The 21,539-nt window shown below is 47.9% G+C and overlaps 1 protein-coding gene across 1 annotated transcript; it reads left to right on the forward strand.

Moving 5' to 3' along the window:
- The first annotated feature begins 69 nt into the window (after positions 1-69).
- ZMYND12 (zinc finger MYND-type containing 12) lies at positions 70-21,539 on the forward strand. Its single transcript, XM_070078644.2, has 8 exons — positions 70-356; positions 8,165-8,306; positions 10,442-10,613; positions 13,917-14,086; positions 17,000-17,122; positions 18,507-18,618; positions 20,208-20,353; positions 21,204-21,539. The coding sequence occupies exons 1-8, from the start codon at positions 247-249 to the stop codon at positions 21,327-21,329; spliced, it is 1,101 nt and encodes a 366-aa protein (XP_069934745.2). The 5' UTR covers positions 70-246; the 3' UTR covers positions 21,330-21,539.

Here is a 21,539-nt window from a genome sequence, read left to right on the forward strand (position 1 = left end):
ATTCGATTGGAGTTACATTCCCTAGCTGCTTAGTCTTTGAAGCTGTGGGTTACGTCCTTTTAGTTTTTTTTTTTTTTTTTTTTTAAACACTTCAAAAATAGACATCAGAGGTCGGAAGAGCGACACCCCTTCCCTTTGCCCTTGAAACGGGAGAACCGGGCTGCCCGGCGATCGTCACGTGACGCCCAGGGTCCAGCGCAGCCTCGCCGGGCAACCGTCCTAGAGACCGACGCCGCCGCCCGCAACATGAACGTGATCTACCCGCTGGCGGTGCCCAAGGGGCGCCGGCTGTGCTGCGAGGTGTGCGAGGCCCCGGCGGAGCGGGTGTGCGCGGCCTGCGCGGTCACCTATTACTGGTAGGCCCTGGAACGTGGCCCCGGCGCCTCGACTCCCTCCCTCGGCCCCTTCGCCGGCCTGCGCCGGGGCGCTCTGCGTGAGCCGCGGTCCTGCCAGGGACCCCCGAGGCTGCTGCGAGACAGGCCCCGGGGACTCTGTGAGCTCGTCCGCCGCCTCTTCCGCCCCCTCGGTGGTCGCCCGGTGCCCTGTGAGGGGGCCTGTTGTATGCTATGCACTGTTCTAGGTGCTGAAGTTACTGCGGCACCGCGGTCGACCGGTTCCCTCCAAGAGGAACAGTCACACGCCGGAGACAGACGTTTAAAGAGAAAGCAGGAGCTTTTCGGAGAACGATAGGTGTCAAAAAACAAGTAAAAGAAATGTGACGGGCCATTGGGCAGGCAGGCAGCCTGTCTGAGAGCAGACCTACAGATCTGCAGATACAGGGGAGAGAGGGGAGGAGCGAGCCAGCGCAGCTCCGAATAGGACAGGGCGGTGAGCCAGCAGCAGGAACACAGCTAATGGGCTGGCAGGGGAGGAAGGAGGGTGGTACCAGAGGAGTCTGTCTTCATTCAGCCGGACAGTGCCCCACCTTTGCTTTAGACTACATCCAACTGGGGCCTGAGATATGTTACTGACATCCAGAAACCTAATCCACAGCAGACTGACTTGCTTATTTTTTAAAAGTTTTATTTATTTAAAAGAGAGAGAGAGAGAGAGAGAGATCTTCCATCTGCTGGTTCATTTTAAATGCCCCAACAACTGGGCTGGACCAGGCTGAAGCCAGAAGCCAGGAACAACATCTGTGGCTCCCACATGGGTGGCAGAAACCATGGTTTCTTGGTTCTTTAGCAGGAAGGTGGGTCAGAAGCAGATGAGCCAGAACTCCAACCCACCTTCCAATATGAGATCTGGGCATCCCAAGCAGTGGTGGCTTAACCTGCTGTGCCAGAAAACCTGCCCTGACTTGTTTATTTTTAAAAAGTCAAAACACAACCTACATGACAAGGACTGGTAATGCGGGGTATGCTAAGTCCCAGGACCTCTGAGGAAGGAAGCATAGTGCTTGGGGCAGTATTTAGAAGGGTTTCACTGAGGAACTAGTGTTTGGAACTTGATATATGAAGAAGGGTGGGGCATTCCTGGCATCCCGAATTGCTTGGGTGAAAGGTGAAAGAACAGAATCTTCTGAAAAGTGAGTGGAAAAGATAATAGTGGAGGAAGCAGTCAATGATTTTCAGGCTGTAAACCAGGATTCTTTAGCAGGTCGTAAATAAGTCAAAATCAGCATTTAAAGAAAAGACATAGCATAGCATAGAAAGTGTCAGAGCAACCATGGTTGAATTGTTTCTTAAAACTTTGGTTTTAGTGTTTTATGGGGATATGTGTGTATTATACTGGTAAAATTATTTTACTATGTGGGTTGAGTCAAAAATATGAAAATCATTGCTATAAAATAGTGGTAGAAATTTAAACAAAGAAGATAAATATTAGGGCCAGGCAGTGGCATGAGATCAAGGAGCTTGGAATTTATCCTCCAGGAAGCTGTGGATGGTTCTGAGCCAACATGCTGTATTTTGTGTTAGGAAAGATGATAGGCAGTGGTGACTGGAAGGCAGCCACTAACGGCTGTATGACCGAGTAAGGAGCTAGTGCGGTGGTCCTGTCTCAGATGGGACCAGGTCGCCCTCCTCAGTGCCCTCACAGAACTCCACGTCCCCCAGCCTAACACTCAGGGCATGGACTGAAGTTCGTTGTTCGTTGCACCCTTTATTAAGCTGTATGCTCTAGGAGGGCAGGAATGGCGTCTGCTGTGCCCTCTGGTGGCTTCGCTGCATTTAGAATATAATTCTGAATTTGTAACAGGACCTGCAAGCACTGATTACCTCTCTACCTTCATTTCCCACCACACTAGTTATTGCTCACTTAACTAATGCCTTTGCCTTTTACTAGTGCCCACACATGCCGGCCACCCAGTGCACATTTGTTGAATAAATGAATTTCTGAATGTGCAATAAATCCATTAACCTGGGTAAGGGATGCAGCGGAGTAGGTGGTGGGTGATAGATTCTGTTGTGAGTGCAGACTTTGAGGGGTTTCAGGCTGCCTTGGGAGAGCTGGCCAGTATACAACCCCAAGTACAGGTCTGGCACTCCAGGGAGAGATTCAACTAAGACACCCTGCCCTCTTTATCCCTCCAGCCAGAAGTAATTCCTTCCTCACAACTCACTCTGTCCTCTCAGGTCGCTCTTAATTCCCCTCTGTTTTAATTGTTTGTGAGCATGTTATCTCTGTTTCAGTGCTCTTCATTGACGTCAGGTATTATGTTGAATGTGTATAGAAGGAACGGCACATGTGTGCTAGCATCTTTTCATCTGTGTTAGACTTGTCTGTTTATGCCCCATGGTCTCCAGCAAAATATCTTGAAATAGTTGCTATTAATATTTGATAAATGTATGAATAAATTGTCATTTTCTATGCCCTTATCATTAATGTTTTTTCTTTCTCTTCTTTCACATGTTTTTAACTTTCATTAAGGTCATCTCTTTTTTTCTCTGTCTCTTTTTAAGAGAGTTCTATGCCCTCCTGTCCTAGAACAAAACTAGGTACTTTTTCTATAGGCTTTTTTTTTTTTTTTAAGATTTATATATTTATTTGAAAGGCAGCTGTTTCTATATTCTGGCTGTTAAGTGCTTTTACTGATCTGTTTACAGTAATTCTCTAACCCCTCCTCCCCCAAACAACTTTTTCTATGGTAGCAGTTACAGTTTCTAAGGTCAATATGATCACATTTCTATTGTTGCAGATAGAAGAGCCATGTATTGTCTCTGGTTGCTTTTGTGCTATAACAGTATGTTGCTGCAATAGAGACCATGTAGTTCTCAAAGCTTAAAACATTTACTCTGCATATGGCCTCTCTCCTAGATTATTGTTATCTGTTCTGTAATATGTGTAAGTGGAATCCAACAGTTAGCTGTCTCACGTGTAAGTGAAAATGTGTAACAGGCAAAAGAAATGCAAAAACCCATGATTGTATGCATCTAACAACAGAGCTTCAAAATACATAAAGCAAAAACTGACAGAATTGAAGGAAGAAATAGATAATTCAGTAATAACAGTGGGCGACTTCATTATTCCAATTTCAGTAATGAATAGAACAACTAGATAGAAGACTAATAAGAAAACATAAGGCTTGTACAGCACTATAAACCAGCTAGACCTAACAGACATTTGTAGAACACCACTCGGTAACAGAATACATATTCTTTTCAAGTGTGTATAGAACATTCTTCAGAATAGACTGCATGTTAGACCATAAAACAAATCTCAATACATTTATAAGGACTAAAATCATACAAAGTTCCCCAATCACAATGTAATAAAATCAGTGGTAACAGATGGGAATGTTTGGAATTACCAAATAATCATGCGTCACTTAACAGTGGACTGTGGAGAAGCTCTGAGAAATGCATCATTAGATTTTTGTTGTTGTTGTTGTGCAAATAGCATGGAGTATACTTATGCAAGTACATGTCCAATTAGCACATGAAAAATGTTGGGGAAATGCAAGTCAAAACTACTATGAGATACTATGTTACATGCACTAAGATGGGTATAATTAAAAAAAGTGGAAAATGACAAATGTTTGTGACAATATAGAGAAATTGGAACCCTCGTACATTGCTGGTAGAGGAAGAAAATGGTTAAACATAGAGTTATGATATGACCCAGCAATTTCATTCTTAGTTATATCCCTGAGAAATTAAAAACGTGTTCATGCAAAAACTTGTACACAAATGTTCACAGCAACGTTATCCATAATGGCAAAAAAGTGGAAACAACCCAAATGTGAATCAACTAAGGAATGGAAGAACAAAATGTAGTGTAGCCTCACAGAGGAATACTATTCAGTTATAAAAAAGGAATGTAATATTTATATGAGCTACAATGTGGATGAACCTTGAAAACATTTTTTAAAGACTTTATTTCTTTGAAAGAGTTACAGAGAGGGAGAGACAGAGAAAGAGAGAGGTCTTATATCCACTGATTTATGCCCCAAATGGCCACAACATCCAGGGCTGGGCCAGACAGGAGCCAGGAACCTCTTCTGGGCCTCCCACCTGGGTGGCAGGGGTCGCAGGACTTAGGCTATCTTCGCTGCTTTTCCCAGGCACATTAGCAGAGAGCCAGAGCGGAAGTGGGGCAGCAGGGGCTTGAACCAGCACCCATGTGGGATGTCAGTGCTGCAGGTGGCAGCTTAACCCCTATACCACAATGCCGGCCCCTGAAAACCTTATTGTAAGTGAAAGAAGGCAAACACTGAAGACCACAGGTTTTCCAAATTGATTTCCATCTATATGCAATATCCAGAATGGTTAGATTCACACACACACACACACACACACACACAGAGAGAGAGAGAGAGAGAGAGAAAATAGATTGATGATTGCTGGATGTCAATTTTAGGAGGGAAGAATGGGCATGGCTGCTGGCAGGCACAACGTTTGCTTTGGAGTTGATGAAAATATCCTAGACTTACATCAAATGATAGTTAAACAACTTTGTAAATATACTAAGAAATACTAAATTGTAACTGCAAAATGGTAGATTTTATGTCATTTGAATTATGCTACAATTAAAATTGAGGGGGGAAGCCCCACATGATTGGAGGAAGAGTCAAAATTTTGGGACTGGCGCTGTGGCGCGGTGGGTTAATGCCCTGGCCTGAAGCGCCGGCATCTCATATGGGCACCAGTTCAAGACCTGGCTGCTCCACTTCCGATCCAGCTCTCTGTTATGGCCTGGGAAAGCAGTAGAAGACAGCCCAAGTCCTTGGGTCCCTGCACCCTTGTGGCAGACACGGAAGAATCCCCTGGCTCCTGACTTTGGATCAGCACAGTTCTGGCCGTTGTGGCCCATGGGGGAGTGAACCAGTGGATGGAAGACCTCTCTCTCTCTCTCTGTCTCTGCTCTCTCTGTGTAACTCTGAATTTCAAATAAATAAATAAAATCTTTAAAAAAAAGTCAAAATTTGATAATGGATTTGGGAGTCATTCATAGAGGTATTTAAGAGATGGGAGTGGTTACTCCGGGAGTGCTGTCCAGTAGAATTTGTCTGCAATGATGCAAATGTTCTGTCTGTGTCCTGTCCAACTGAGTATTCAAAAACACTAGATATGCAAACACACATTCAGAAAAGCTATAAACCACATTGTCACAGTGCTCCTTCCTGGAGAACTATAAAACATTGATTTTTGGAATACAAGCTTAAGAGCAACTCCTTAATTTCTCTATACTAAAAAAAAAAAAATTTCTCTATACTAATGCTCCTGACCTTCAAGGTGCTAATAACAGACTTTTTTTTAAAAAAGATTTATTTATTTATTTGAAAGGCAGAGTTAGAGAGAGAGGGAGAGAGAGAGAGAGAGAGAGAAAGTCTTCCATCCACTGGATCACTCCCTAGATGGCCACAACAACCAGAGCTGCGCCGATCTGAAGACAGTGGGGCCCAAGGACTTGGGCCATCTTCTACTGCTTTCCCAGGCCATAGCAGAGAGCTAGATAGGAAGTGGAGCAGCTGGGACTCAAACAGGCACCCATATAGGATGCCAGCACTGCAGGTAGCAGCTTTTACCTGCTACACCACAACACTGGTCCCGACTTTGTTTTGTTTGTAAAGAGTTAAGTAGTTAGGAGCCTGCACTGTGGTGCAGTGCACTGGCACCTGTGGCTCCAGCATCCCATATGGGCACTGGTTTGTGTCCTGGCTGTTCCTCTTTTGTTCCAGCTCTCTGCTCATGGCCTGGGAAAGCAGTGGAAGATGGCCCAAGATCTTGGGCCCCTGCACCTGCATGGGAGACATGAAAGAAGCTCCTGGCTCCTGGCTTTAGATCAGCCCAGCTCCAGCTGTTGCAGCCACTTGGGGAGTGAAACAGCAGATGGAAGACCTTTTACCTCTGTCTGTGACTCTGCCTCTCAAATAAATAAAATCTTTTTAAAAATTAAATAATAAAAACAGAAAAAAAAGAGTTAAGTAGTTATATACAAGATCACCTGCTGCTCCAGTGAAGTCAGGGAACATTCAGAGTCCCCTCCCCACCACTGAAAGCCCTGCAGACAATGCTAGGTGCTCATCACAGCCACGCAACTGGTGGCACTGGTTCTAGGAAAACAGGTTCTTAGGGTATCTCCTAGAGCCTTATCAAATGTAAATTCTGGCTGGCGCCGCGGCTCACTAGGCTAATCCTCCGCCTAGCGGCGCCGGCACACCAGGTTCTAGTCCCGGTCGGGGCGCCGGATTCTGTCCCGGTTGCCCCTCTTCCAGGCCAGATCTCTGCTGTGGCCAGGGAGTGCAGTGGAGGATGGCCCACGTGCTTGGGCCCTGCACCCCATGGGAGACCAGGAAAAGCACCTGGCTCCTGGCTCCTGCCATCGGATCAGCGCGGTGCGCCAGCCGCAGCGCGCCGGCCGCGGCGGCCATTGGAGGGTGAACCAACGGCAAAAAGGAAGACCTTTCTCTCTGTCTCTCTCTCTCACTGTCCACTCTGCCTGTCAAAAAAAAAAAAAAGTAAATTCCTTCCATTTCCCGAGAAAAAGACTCAAATCCATCAACTTTGGTAATCAGACATCTTGAAAATGACCTCCGTTGCCGCGGCTCACTAAGCTAATCCTCCGCCTTGCGGCGCTAGCACACCAGGTTCTAGTCCCGGTCGGGGTGCCGGATTCTGTCCCGGTTGCCCCTCTTCCAGGCCAGCTCTCTGCTGTGGCCAGGGAGTGCAGTGGAGGATGGCCCAAGTGCTTGGGCCCTGCACCCCATGGGAGACCAGGAGAAGCACTTGGCTCCTGCCATCGGATCAGCGCCGTGCGCCTGCCGCAGCGCGCCGGCCGCAGCAGCCATTGGAGGGTGAACCAATGGCAAAGAAAGACCTTTCTCTCTGTCTCTCTCTCTCACTGTCCACTCTGCCTGTCAAATAAATAAATAAATAAATAAGAAAATGACCTCATAGCATCGTGGCCCAGTGTGTGAAACTGTCACTTGCAACATCAGCATTCTATGTGGGGATGCCAGTTCAAGATCAGCTACTCTGCTTCGTATCCAGCTTCTTGCTAATGCACCTGAGGAGGCAGCTAATGATGGCCCAGGTACTGCCACTCATATGGGAAACCCAGATGGAATTCCTGGCTTCCGGCTTCAACCTGGCCCAGCCCCAACTGTTGAGACCATTTGGGAAGTGAACTAGTGAATGGAAGATTTCTCTCTCTGTGTCTCTCCCTCTCGCTCTCTGTCACTCTACCTTTTAAATAAATAAATAGATAAGTAAATAAATAAATACATCTTTAAAAAGAACTAAAGTTGTCTCTGTTATTATTAATTAAACAGATCAACCACCATATCCCTGTGTGACTTCAGAATGTGAACATGTGCCAACAGAAGTAACAACCTCCCATCCTCCCACCCTCCCCACCCTCAACACTGTTTTTTGTTTTTGTTTTTGTTTTTTTTTTTATGATTTATTTATTAGAAAATCAGAGTTACAGAGAGGATTGAAAGTGGAGCAGCTGGGACATCAACCAGGGCCCCTATGGGATGCCAGCATCACAGGCGGCAGATTTACTCACTTTGCCACAACGCTGGCCCCAACATGGTTTCATTACTATTAAGTATCCACATGCAGGCAAAGAAATGTGTGTCAGAAATGGCTTGAGGCTCCCTTCCTGGTTTGTGTTGGATGTCTTTTTCCAGTCTCTAGGTCTAGGGCACTCAGAGGGCCCATGACGTCTTAGGTCAGGCCAAAGATAAAGATAATGAAGCCCGTGTTTTTCTTGCCAGTGGAGTGGTGCATCAGAGAGCTGACTGGGGCAGCATCCATGAGAAGATATGTCAGCTCCTGATTCCACTGCGCACTACCATGCCCTTCTACAATTCCGAGGAAGAGCGCCAACACGGCCTGCAGCAGCTGCAGCAGCGGCAGGTAGGTCCCGCCTGTCGCAGGGCTAACTCACAGGTGCAGCCAGAGGACACGGCACGAGGGGAAGGCCTCAACTGTGCTGAGATAACCACAGTGTAGCCTTGATGAGGGCAGAGGGTTTTCTCTATGATTTTATATCCTCCATACGTTCTGGTCAGTTGTGTCCCACACATTTATTAAACTCTCACCGTATTAGTCTGCTCAGGCTGCATACAAAATAATACAGACTGAGTGGCTCAGACAGTACGTTCTTATTTCCCCACACTTCTAGAGGCTAGAAGTTCAAGACCAAGGAGTCAGCAGGTTCAGTGTCTTCGGAGGCTTCTCTTCTTGGTTTTCAGAAGGCGACCTTCTTGCTGTCCTTGGTCTACACCCATTCCTAGTGACTCTATGTATGCCCAACTTCCTTTTCCTCATAGACACCATCAGATTAGGTTAGGGTCCCCTGTGATGGCTTCATTTTATCATAATCACATCCTTAAAGACCCTCTCTTCAAATACAGTCACATTCAGAGAGACTAACAGGGCTTTAACATAGGAATGTGCGGAGAACATAAATCCTCTAGGCCGGTGCCGCGGCTCACTTGGCTAATCCTCCACCTGCGGCACTGGCACTCCAGGTTCTAGTCCTGGTCGGGGCGCCGGACTCTGTCCCGGTTGCTCCTCTTCCAGTCCAGCTCTCTGCTGTGGCCCAGGAGTGCAGTGGAGGATGGCCCAAGTGCTTGGGCCCTGCACCCCCATGGGAGACCAGGAGGAAGCTTCGGATCGGCATGGCCGTAGCAGCAATTTGGAGGGTAAATCAACGGATAGAAAGACCTTTCTCTCTCTCTCTCTCTCTCACTGTCTAAATCTGCCTGTCAATAAATAAGTAAATAAATCCGCTCACAGCATCCTCATATGCCAGATAAGAGCCTGGTTATGTAAGAAGAGGTTTTTTAAATACACTACTGAATAAATAAAGGATATCAGCAAAACTAGCACCTGTTACTGTCACATCAATAGTGTAGGGAAGTTTTAAATTTTCTAATTTCCCTCTTAAGTTTCTGTAATTTTAGTCTATGAAATGGCAGTAAAGAGATTAACAGAGAAAAATGTACACAACTGTGTTAATGTGTAGAAACACAGGAGCCATATACAAAATTTGAGATGAAAAGAAAGGATCAGATGGCTGAAGCTTAAATAGCATTTTGAGCTATAGAAAGAAATAGGGGCTTGAGATTGCTGGGAGTGGGTGGTGGCACAAATTAGGGAAGGGCGAGACAAAAATTCACCCAATTAAGGTGGTCTTATAAGGGAGCTAGTCTCCCAGGTAACAGCAGAAGGCTGCCTCTGGCCATTTCAGTCTGGGCCAGATGTCCAACTCCCATTCTCATCTTCCTATGAAGACATTTTTCCTAAGTAGATAAGGGGGTATCAGATAGAAAAGCCTCTGCCTGCATCCTTGTTGTCTAATGTAGAGACTTCAGTTTCCTTTTACAGAAGCACAGCTTTCCAGGGCCATGCCCATGTCTGCAGGTCTGCGGTTTCTCTGAATAACCAACTCAAAATGTGCTAAAGGACATCTTTGGGGTGGGATATTTTACTCTCTGATAATAGCACCCTTGTTTTTTTCTTTTTTTTTTTTAATTAGCCCTTCATTAATTGTCAATCTCCAAACACTAGGTTCATCAATTTTAGTGTTAATGACACTTTGATAGTGGCCTTGGAACAATGCAAAGTTAAAGTTGTTTCCTATATTAGCTAAGTAAGACAGTTCCAGAAGGAAAACTGAGATGTTTCTCTCAAAGTTAAATCAAAAGGCAGCAAGTTTTAAATTTCTGTGACACACAATAGCATTGCTCAACTGATGTTGTATTGGGACCACAAAAATAACACTCATGTACCCAACTAGGAACTTTTCACATATGTCAAGCACTGAACTTGGGGAAAGGACACGTGCTCTTGGATCCTGAGGGCCTCACCGTCCAGAGGTTGCCTTTTATGTCGTCCATTAGGGTCTCATGTCCACAATAGTAGGAGCAGTCTTAAAATGTCTTCCATTGGTTCCTTAGCTTTGGGCTTCATCTCCAGGTGTATTGTATCCCCCTTTGCCTCTTACCTGCTCACTGTCTTGGATGCTCTATTTCTGTCTTCCACAGAAGCATTTGATTGAATTCTGCTACACTGTTGCCCAGAAATATCTCTTTGAAGGAAGACACGAAGATGCTGTCCCTGCAGCTTTGCATTCCCTCCGCTTCCGCATGAACATTCACGGCCTGAGTTCAGTAGAGCTTGTGCCTGCTTACCTGCTGTTGGCTGAGGCCAGCCTTGGTGAGTAACGCTGACGTAGACCTCCTGGAGCCCTTAAGAAGTGCTAAGTTAAGTCACGCTGATGACCAGAGTCCAGCTTTGACAATGTCACCAAGACACCATTTATGGAAGAACAAGGTTGTTGTGAAGTATGGCCCAATGTGGAGGAAGAGATGTCACAGACTTTGGGCCACAGCAGATAGAAATCTACTAAAGCTGGCCTATGAAACAGAAGAGATTTATTAGGATGCTGGAGTGTCCGAAGTGAGTTGAGGCTTCACAAGGGACTAGAACTGCACTGCTGTCATAAACCAAGGCTGGCACCCTTGTTTCTTGTCTCTGCCTCCATCTGCCTCTCAAATGATTATAGTAAATATTAAAAAAAAAAAAAAAGAAAGAGACCCACTGTGGCAGGGGTGCTAGGAAGAGGCTTCTAGACAAGGAAGTAGTAACCTTCAAGCTGAGCCCTCCACAGTAACCAGTTGGTTAAGAGGGGGGGAGGGGGAAAAGTGGAGGAAGTGGCCATAGAGCAGCCACTGGGAGAAGGCCCCTGTGCCTGGATGAAAGGGAGAAAATAATTTGAAAAACACAGGTTATAGAACTGTGGTAAGAGAATTCATCTAAGGGTTAGAATAAGCAAGGTCTCATAGTTTGCTTTAGAAGTCTGGGCTTTATCCATCTGGTGTTGTGGTGTAGTGGGTAGAGGAATGAGCCAGTGGATGGAAGATTCTCTAACTCTGTCTCCCCTGCCGCCCACCTTTCAAGTAAATAAAAATCAACAAATAACTTTTTTCAAGTAACATCTGCAAATGGTCCACACAGAGCAGGGCAGCTAGCACACTCTCAGTACGGGCGATTGGCTTCTCTTCCTCCAGGGGCCTCCCAGCCACACCCCGTGAGTCATCTGTGCCTGCTCTCTTCTGTGTTCCTTTACTGTCAATCACCAAGTCCTGCCAACTCTCTGAGATCTGCCTCCAACCCAGCGTAAGCCTCCCCCTCCAGACGAGTGCCACTGGTCCTCAGGTGGCTGTCCTCTGTTCCGTGTGCTCTTCCTGTCAGCCCTGGGAGAGCCGCACTTCCGGCCTCCACCGCCTTCGCTTCAGCCCTGTGCCGCGGCAGGCAGGCTCTGTGTGGAAGAGGCGCGGCTGAACGCACCCACTCGCTGGTCACCTTCCTGGTTCGGGCTAAGGACAGAGGGCCAGCAGCAGCCCATCCCTTTACCTCAGTGGCCTAGGATTACAACCAGAACAAGATGTGTACCTAGGAACTAGGCCTGAGAGGAGGGACGAAGAGCAGGAGGCTGATTTACAAGGGGCCTGCGTCCTCACCCCGGACCCTTTATTGCTGCCGTCTGTGCGGCAGCATCTGCCACACAAAGTGCTTCGCACCCAGAGTGTGCCTCCTGCTCTGAGAATTCTGCCGCTCTAGTTTCCTGTCCAGTCCCAGCAACCTCTCTGGGGGAAAGCCAGGGAGGGGGCAGGTAGCTGTTAGGAATTAAAGTTCCAAGTATCAAGAGTATCCAGATATCAGAAATAAATGTGATTTTGTTTTTAAAGTGTATTTATTTATTTACTTGTTTGAGAGTGAGTGAGGGAGGGAGAAGGAGAGGAAGAGAGAACGAGAGAGAGACCATACACTGATTCACTCCTCAAATGACTTTATCAGCAGGGCCAGGACTAAAGCCAGGAGCTTGGAATCCAATCCAGGTCTCCCCCATGGGAGATCTGCCTACCTCTTCTTCTTTTTAAAAATTTATTTACTTTAATTTTATTTGGAAGGCAGAGAGAGAGAGAGAGGGAGAGAGAGAGAGATCTTGGGTTTGCCGGTACACTCCTCAGATGCCTGGGCCAGGGTAAAGACAGGAGTCAGGAATTCCTTTCGAGTCTCCCACATGGGTGACAGGGACCCAGCACTTGAGCCATCACCTGTGCCTCCCAGGGTGCACATTAGTGGGAAACTGGGTAGGAAGTGCAAGAGCCCAGCCCTGCTGCCTATCTCTCTAGCCTTATCTCCTGACACTCAAGCATCACAACCTGTAATTCTCCAAACCCAACTCTCTCTCCTAACTCCACGACATTGCCCGTGCTTTTACCTCTGCCTGGGCTGCCTTTCATGTCTTCTGTCTGGGAAAAATTTCTCAAAACCTGGCTCAGATTCTGCTGATCACGCTTTTCCCTACTCCACTGTCCCTCTCTACCTCAGCCATAGCATTGTACACTTCCCACTCCGCCACTCCCAAACCTGATGTTTCTATCGTCACATTTATGAGTACACTGTACTGTGAACTGAGGGGTTTTCATGGCTTCCCCAACCCATCAGTGTGTTTTTCCAGGGTAATGGATTTGATTCATCTTTGAATCCTCATCACTCAACACAAGGCCTAGCACATAAAAGTCATTAAATAAGGATATATATTTAATTGAAATGTAATTCATACATCATAAAATTTACCCTTTTCAAGTGGAGTTCGGGGTGTTGGTATACTTACAAAGCTGTATGAGCATCGTCACGATTGATTCCAGAACCTTTTTATTACCCCTCTGAGGAAGCCGGGAAGTGTCAGGAGTTGTTCCCTGTTAGTCACCCCAGGCACTGCTGGCTGTTGACAGTCCCTGCTCTGCTCTGTGTCTCGGTGGATTGCCTATTCTGCACATCTCATAGAAATGGAATCATGCAAATATGTAGCCTTTAGTATCTGGCTTCTTTCACTGAGTACAGTGATTTCAAGGTTTAGTCACAATGTAGCAGGAATAGTACTTCATTTTTTTTGTGACTGAAAAATATTCTACCCATGGATACAAATATACCATGTTGTCCATTCATCAGTTGATGGACATTTAAATTTTTACTGTTTTTAAAGACTTATTTATTTATTTTCACCTACTTGAAAGTCAGAGAGACAGAGAGAGAGAGAGAGAGAGAGAGAAATATCTTTCATCCATTGCTTCACTCCACAAATGCCTGCAACAACCAGAGCTGGGCCAGGCCGAAGCCAGGAGTCAGGAACTCTAAGTCTCCCACATGGGTGGCGGGAGTCCAAGCGCTTGGGCTGTCATTCCTGCTTTGCAGGAAGCTGGATTGGAAGTGAAGTAGCCAGGACTTAAACTAACACTCAGATATGGGGTACAGGCATCCCAAGCAGTGGCTTAACTTACCACGCCACAGTACCTGCCCCTGTTGTTTTGCTGCTGTGGATAGGCTGCTATGAATACTCCTGTACAAGTTTTTGTGTGTCAGTAAATATGAATAAACGAATGAATGGGTGATGACTCATGCTTCGTCATGGCTGGATTCTGAATCACCTTTTTTACTGCTTTTGGGCAGGTCTGGGCCGGATCGTTCAGGCTGAAGAATATCTATCCCAAGCCCAGTGGACCGTTCTCAAGTCAACTCACTGTAGTAGCGCCACCCATTCTTTACTGCATCGGAACCTTGGACTTCTCTACGTGGCTAAGGAAAACTATGAGGAAGCCCGCTATCATCTGGCCAATGATGTAAACAAGTTCAATTCTAACACCCACATGGTCCTGAGAATGCCTGTTTACTTTTTTTTAAAGTTTGATTTGTTTTTATTTGAAAGGCAGTGTTAGAGAAAGAGAGAAAGACAGAGAGAGAGAGAGAGATCTTCCATCTGCTGGCTCATTCCCCCAAATGGCTTCAACGGCCAGAGCTAGGCCAGGCTGAAGCCAGGAACCAGAAGCTTCCTCCATGTCTCCCATGTGCGTGCAGGGGCCCGAGCACTTGGGCCATTCTCTGCTGCTTTCCCAGATGCAATAGCAGGGAGTTGGATCAGAAGTGGAGCAGCTGGGACTTGAACTGGTACTGAAATGCAATGCCGGTGCTGCAGGTGGTGGCTTTACCCAGTCTGCCACAGTGTCAGCCCTTAGGGTTTTTTTTTTTTTTTCCTTTTTTTGACAGGCAGAGCGGACAGTGAGAGAGAGAGACAGAGAGCAAGGTCTTCCTTTTTGCCATTGGTTCACCCTCCAATGGCCGCCGCGGCCGGCGCGCTGCGGCCAGCGCACTGCGCTGATCCGAAGCCAGGAGCCAGGTACTTCTCCTGGTCTCCCATGGGGTGCAGGGCCCAAGCACTTGGGCCATCCTCCACTGCACTCCCTGGCCACAGCAGAGAGCTGGCCTGGAAGAGGGGCAACCGGGACAGAATCCGGCGCCCAGACCGGGCCTAGAGCCCGGTGTGCTGGCGCCGCAAGGCGGAGGATTAGCCTAGTGAGCCGCGGTGCCAGCAGGTTTTTCATTTTTTATTATTTTTAAAAAGATTTATTTATTTATTTGAAAGAGTTACAGAGAGAGAGGAGAGGCAGAGAGAGAGAGAGAGGTCTTCCATCCGATGGTTCACTCCCCAATTGGCCACAACAGCCGGAGCTGCACCAATCCGCAGCCAGGAGCCAGGAGCTTCTTCTGGGTGTCTCACACGGATTCAGGGGCCCAAGGACTTGGGCCATCTTCTACTGCTTTCCCAGGCCATAGCAGAGAGCTGGATTGGAAGAGGAGCAGCTGGAACTCAAACCAGTGCCCATATGGGATGCCGGCACTTCAGGCCAGGGCATTAACCTGCTGCACCACAGTGCCAGCCTCTGGCTATTATTTTTTAAAATCAGAGTGTGATTGTTAAATTTAAATGAGCTAGATTTGTAAGAGAACACTACAAACTATCAAATTCTGTGCACATGTTGGATAAGATGATGACGGTGATAAACGAGCTATTCTTCCAAAATGTATGAGATTTCATTAAGATTTCAGTCTAATTACCAGAAACTATTACCGAAAGGAAGAGGTTCTGAGCCTGAAATGTTGGGCTACTTTAGAATTGGTTTGCCGTCCCCATGCAGGCTGATGCTTTCTTGTCCACTCCACTGGACAGCCCTCCCCTGGGGCCTGCTGCTGCACACTACCCACAGATTCACCCTTGGGCTGTTTGTTCCCCATGTCCTCCAACCCAAACCTCTGTGCCATGGGAGGCTGACCTCCGGAGATTACACAACCTGGACTCCATTGTTCTCTGGTTTTGTGGAATAGGAGGCAAAGCAGGGCGGTGGAGAATGAGAGGAGGGGGTGTTTATTCTCTCTGCTGCCTTTCGGCCTCCCCCCACCCTGGCAGGGGCAGTGCTCCTCCCTGGCCTTCTTGCACAGTGCTAGCTCTGGCCAGGCCCTGGTAATCCTGACCTCTTCAGATGCTGGGATGGTAACAGTTTCTGACTGTTGGTAGTCCCTAGCGCTTCACTAGCCATTCTTGGTTCCTTAACCCTTCCATATCTTGGATAACTCTTCCAATGAAGTATCTTCAGTCTCTTTTGAGGGTGCCATGTCTTTCCACTGGGCCATGAATGACACAATTCTTTACTGTGTTTCCTCTCTGTACTGCGCCTCCTCCAACACATCAGGCAGAGGCACATTCTGTCCTGGGGTGGGCCACACAGTGAAGCATTAGATCAAGTTCACAATCCTCAGCCTAGCTTTAAAAAGCACAAATTTATTCCTTCATATTATTAGCTTCGCCCGTTTTAAGCACACAATTCAATGCATTTCAACAAATTCAGAGAGTTCTGCAACCGCCAGCACCGCCTAGTCGTGGAAACCTTCCATCACCCCGAAGAGCTCCCTGCTAGCCATTGCGGTGATTTCCCATTCCCAGCCCAGGCCCAGACCAGCACTTTCGGTCTCGATTGATTTTCCTCTTTTGGATATTTTATCTGAACAGAACCACATGTGGTCATCTGTACCTGACCGCTCTCACCCACCACAATGGTTCTGAGATGCGTCCCTGCTGCTGCAGCATCCGGCACTCGTTCCTCTGTGTTTCTGAGCAGCAGCAGGCCGTCTGGCTGCACAACACTTGTGTGTCCATTCAGCAGTTGATGGGCACTCCGGTTGTTTGCACATTGGTCATTGCGACTAATGCTGCGCGCACATTGATCTCCAAGTCTTTGTGCGGGCACGTCTTTTGTTCTCTTGAGTCAGCACCCAGGGGAGGAATCACCAGGTCACACAGTAACTCTGTTGAACTTTTTGAGGACTTGACAAACTCTTTCCACAGGGCGGTGCCATTTTACCTTCCCATCAGTGACACAAGAGGGTTTCATTCTTCTCCACACCTTGTCAACACTTGTTATTTTCTGTCTTTTTGATTATAGCCACTCTAGTGGGCAGGGAGTGATATCTCACTGTGGTTTTATTCAGTATTTCCCCAATGATTAACAATGCTAAGCATCTTTTCCTGTGCTTCTTAGCCATTCATGTATGTTTTTGGAGGAGTGTCATTCAGATCCTTAGTCCATTTTTAAATTGGGCTTTTCTAAAAGTTCTTTATATGTATTATGTTTACAAGTCTTTTATCAGATGTGTGATTTTCAGTGTGAACCCAAGTACTCTCCTTCTTCCTCTGGCTGTAGATTTATTTTGCCAGTTGCGCGTTTGGAACAGAGGACATCAGAACCTCAGGAGGGTACTTCCACCTGGCCAACATCTTCTATGGCCTTAAAAAGTTGGACCTGGCAGACTCACTGTACACCAAGGTGAGCTGGGGAATGTGGCAACAGAGCCTTGACCCTGATACCTTAGAACTGCTGTCAAACCATTCTAGAGAACACACCAGAGAGAGAGGCTCAGAGAGATGGAATGACTTGCTCAAGCTTACGTGGCCTGACACATGACATACTCCACTTTTCTCCTTCCCATTTCTTCACTGCTAAAATAGACTAATCTGTACTATCCATAGGGTGATTAACAAATAGTGAGTCATGGGCCAGTAAGCATCACACCCCTCCAGATAGCTGGTGGCACATACTCATAGATGCACACTCATGTGGGCATGTTGGGGTGCATGATAGAGGAGAGCTTTCCAAGGGATCAAAGAGCATATGGGAGGGCAGGCATCTGGCCTCTGGGTCAAGACGCCAGGTAGGACACCTGCGTCCCACATGGGAGTAGCTGGGTTTGGTGCCCAACTCCAGCTTTCTGCCAATCCGTACCCTGGGAGACAGCAGTGATGGCTCAAGGCCCTGCCAACCATGTGCTTCCCAGCTTTGATCTGGCCCAATCCTGCCATCATGGGTATTTTGGGGGGTGATGGGAACTCTCAAATAAATAAAGTAAAAATGAAAACAAATAGTATAAGACTGTAGTCATGTGTAACTTAATCACAGGAACACATTCTAAGAATTGATCCTTAGGAATTTGCACCATTTGTGAAAAACATAGCATGTACTGACACAGACTGAGATCAGTAGGTGATGGTCCCTCACAGAACCACTGCCACTACACAGTCTGTCGTCTGAAATGCTTGTGGTGCCTCACTGTACTTTCTTATTTTTACCTTAACATGTGAAATCTTCTAGATGGTTTCCAGGATATTAAAATATCAATTACGTTGGTTCTGTAACACCTCACCTAACAAGAAGCAGGTCTAGGTGACAGGCTGTCACGCTGTGAGTGCTGATTTTTATTTAGACCCACTTCTCAGACAGAGGCGGTTTGGTGTAGCTGAAACATAGTAAGCTCTGGAGTCAGACCTGAGTTTAGTTCCTGGCTATGCCACTTAACAGAACTTACCAGTTGATCAAGACTTTTCTTAGCCTCCTTTACTTACACTTAAAATAGGAATAGTAACAATGTCACCTCAATTGGGGTGTGGTGAGGCTGTGAAGGTTTGGTGTTGAAAATGCCCCATAGATGGTAGCCGTTGATCCCACTGTGGCTGCTCCGGCTGAGCCTGCCACACGCCCTTGGCAGCCCATTCCTTTCACACTCCATCTGATCAGGCCTGCTTGGGCTCCTGGCCCCCTCTGTCTCTAAGTGCAATGAGAGATACTGTTAGGAAACCTGGCTGCTCTCGCCACCCGGTGGGGCCAAAGGCTGAGGTCTGGCCTGCTTGACTGACTTCTGTCTCCTTCCCAACAGGTTGCTGAGATCTGGTATAAATATTTAAATGACCACTATCAAGTCCTCTCACAGGCCCGCGTCCAACAGATAGACTTACTGGGCAAACAATTTGTGAACGACACCGGCCTGGGTAAGTGGCAGAGCAGTGACTTCATCCCACCTCCTGCTCCAGCCTCACCCCTGCTCCCTGTGCTCATCTCGATCCTTGCCCATTTGCTGATGGGAAAAGTGACACGTGGGGCTCCAGGAGTGCCCTGTCATCCCACACAGCCTTTCAGGGAGCGAATGAGGGATAGCTGTGGAGGGAAAGCCCGTGTGAGAGCCCCCGTGGTTTCTTCATAGCATCTGGTTGTGGTGGTTGTTGTTGTTTTTCAAGATTTGATTTATTTATTTATTTATTTATTTATATTTGAAAGCAGAGTTACAGACAGAGAGAGGGAGAGACAGAGAAAAAAGGTCTCCCATCTACTGGTTCACTCCTCAAATAGCCACATCAGCCGGAGCTGGACTGATCCGAAGCCAGGAGCCAGGAGCTTCTTCCGGTATCTCACACGAGTGCAGGGGCCCAAGGACTTGGGCCATCTTTTACTGCTTTCCCAGGTCATAGCAGAGAGCTGGATCGGGAGTGGAGCAGCCAAGACATGAACCAGCCCCCAGATGGGATGCCAGTGCCGCAGGCTGTGGCTTATCCCACTGTGCCACAGTGCCAGCCCCAGCATCCATTTCTTAAGCACTCTCCCTCCAGGGTCAGCACACTCCACACAGCAGTTGTGCCGCTGGTTTGCTCTGGTGCCTTGCCCTCCTCCTCCGTGAACAGTGAGCTCCTCAGTGGAAGGGCCCTGTCTGAACCCCCCTCTCCCCAGCCTCAGCAAAAGTTAAGCATTGAGTGGCACTGCACATCATCCTGCCCTCGGAGATGCTAAAAGGAGAGGATCTAGTTTCTGCTCCAAATGGACAGTGCCCTGGGTGACACGGGAGCTATGGGCGACAGCTAAACAACCCCTGCACGAGCACACATCACACCATTGGGTGAGACCCAGGATGCAAAGGGGAGGACGGGTGGGGCTGGAGAAGGAGACTTGGGGAGGAGAGGTTTTGAGCTGCAGCTTAGAAGCTGAGAAGCTTCGTTTGCTTTTCTCACTATAAAGGGGTCCATGTGACAGCAGAGAACTTGGAAGTCACAGATACCCAAAGAGCGCCGACTTTGACTTTATGGTGTCCATCTTGCTAACTGTTTCTCTCAGCTTAGTACTTGAGTGATTTTAAGAGTGTCTGACCCATAACTGCTCCACAAATGGTGACTAAAGATCAGAAATCAGAGAGGAAAAAAGAGACCCACGTAGGGAACCAGGAAGGCTATGTCTTAAGCACCCTTGGCTGGGGAAGAGGAATTCAGTTTCTGCCGGGCACAAGCCCCTCCCCTGCCTCTCCCTGTTAGCTGAATTGGGCCCAAGGGGAGCCTAAGTGCTTTAAATCTCAGGACTCTGTAGGAGAGACACCTCAGCAACTCGGGGGCCTGAGGGAGTGAGCATCCTTAGAGGTTTCCGTGGAAACGGCATGCTAGGCAAGGCTGGGCTGTGCCCGGAGCTGCCCTGATGGCTGCTCCGGTGAGGTGACTCGCACAGCTTCTGCCAGAGCCCCCGAGAGGAGGCGCCTGCCTGCCAGGCACCATCACAGCTGCTCAAGGCCTGTCTTGTCTTCCCTCCCCTTCCAATGCAGACGAAGCCCAGGAAGCAGAAGCCATCCGGGTTCTGACTTCAGTCTTGAACATTCGGGAATTGACAACTGAGAAAGCCCCCCAAAAAACTGTCTTCGTTCTGAAAACCCTGGTCATGCTCTACTACCTGATGATGAATTCTTCAAAGGCAAGTGTCCCAGGAAAGCCCGCCTGCCCAAAAGGGAGGCAGGAAGGCCTGGAGTCCAGCTCTGCTGTGTTTGGCCCGGTTCCACTGGCTTCTGTCCCGAGCGAGCCCCGGAGCCGCAATGTTCAGACACACGTGCCATTGCTCATTTGTTGGGTGCAGCCTGCGTAATGGGCACTGGGTTATCCTCTTCCCTTCAGGGAGGCTTCCCAGGGTTGCATAGGCAACTGAGCCTTGGCAGTGGCAGGAAGCCTGGGGGCTCCAGGGAGTCCTGGCAGGAATGAAGGAGCAGCCCCAGCTACCCTCAGTCACTGAGCTCAGAGTCAGGCAGGGAGGAAGTGCTGTCAGGTCATTAAAAACGTCACCGTTGTGGCTTCTGTTTCTTTAAAGATCTATTTATTTATTTGGAAGAGTGTGTGTGTGTGGGGCGGGGAATCTTCCATCTACTGATTCACTCCCCAGAGGGACCTAGTGGCTGAGGCTGGGTCAGCCTGAAGCCAGGAGCCTGGAACTCCATCCGAGTCTCCCACATGGATGGCAGGGGCCCAAGCACTTGGGCCATCATCCACTGCCTTCCCAGGCATGTAAGCAGAGAGCTGGATTGGAAGTGGAACAGTCGGGACACGAACTGGTGCCCCTATGAGATGCTGGTGGGCGTCGCAGGCAGCAGCAGCTTCACCCGTTACATCACAACACCAGCTCTCAGTGTTCGGAGATTTTAAGAGCTCAGCAGCTAGCGGGAGAAGGTGAATAGTTCTCTCCTGCATTTCTAGAACTGAGCACAGATGGGGCCTCCTCCCAATGTTCTGCCTTCCTGTGACAGCTTCCTTTTGTCATTGCATTTCTATTTCAGGCGGAGGAATATGCCATGCAGGCCCTCAGTCTCTGCAGAGAGTATCAGCTCGACATCCAGGAGCAAAGCACCATTCAGGAGCTGCTGGGTCTCATCTTAGCTGAAGAAGATCAACCCATTACGTAGGGGCCCGTGAGCTGGGCATCAGAGCGCATTCAAGGGACCGTTGAGCCTCCAATGTGTTGCCTTGCCTGACTGCTCCGAGACACTTTTTGTTGACGTGTTCACCTTCTTCCCTGGGGCCTGCATGCAGAGCTGTAGCTTTATTCTGACACAGCCTCTGTGTGGGAGTAGAGCTTTAGGCACAGAAAGCAGTAAAACTCACATGGATCGTGA

This window comes from Oryctolagus cuniculus, chromosome 7 (assembly GCF_051225735.1).
Source record: "Oryctolagus cuniculus isolate XC-2025 breed Fujian yellow rabbit chromosome 7, ASM5122573v1, whole genome shotgun sequence".
Taxonomy (NCBI): Eukaryota; Metazoa; Chordata; class Mammalia; order Lagomorpha; family Leporidae; genus Oryctolagus; species Oryctolagus cuniculus.

Bases quoted from the DNA above. Each gene is read 5' to 3' on its own strand.
- ZMYND12 (XM_070078644.2), top strand. From the start codon at position 247: ATGAACGTGATCTACCCGCTGGCGGTGCCCAAGGGGCGCCGGCTGTGC. The intron at 10,614-13,916 runs GTGAGTAACGCT...GCTTTTGGGCAG, and splicing joins GTTGGCTGAGGCCAGCCTTG to GTCTGGGCCGGATCGTTCAG. The intron at 18,619-20,207 runs GTAAGTGGCAGA...CTTCCAATGCAG, and splicing joins TGTGAACGACACCGGCCTGG to ACGAAGCCCAGGAAGCAGAA.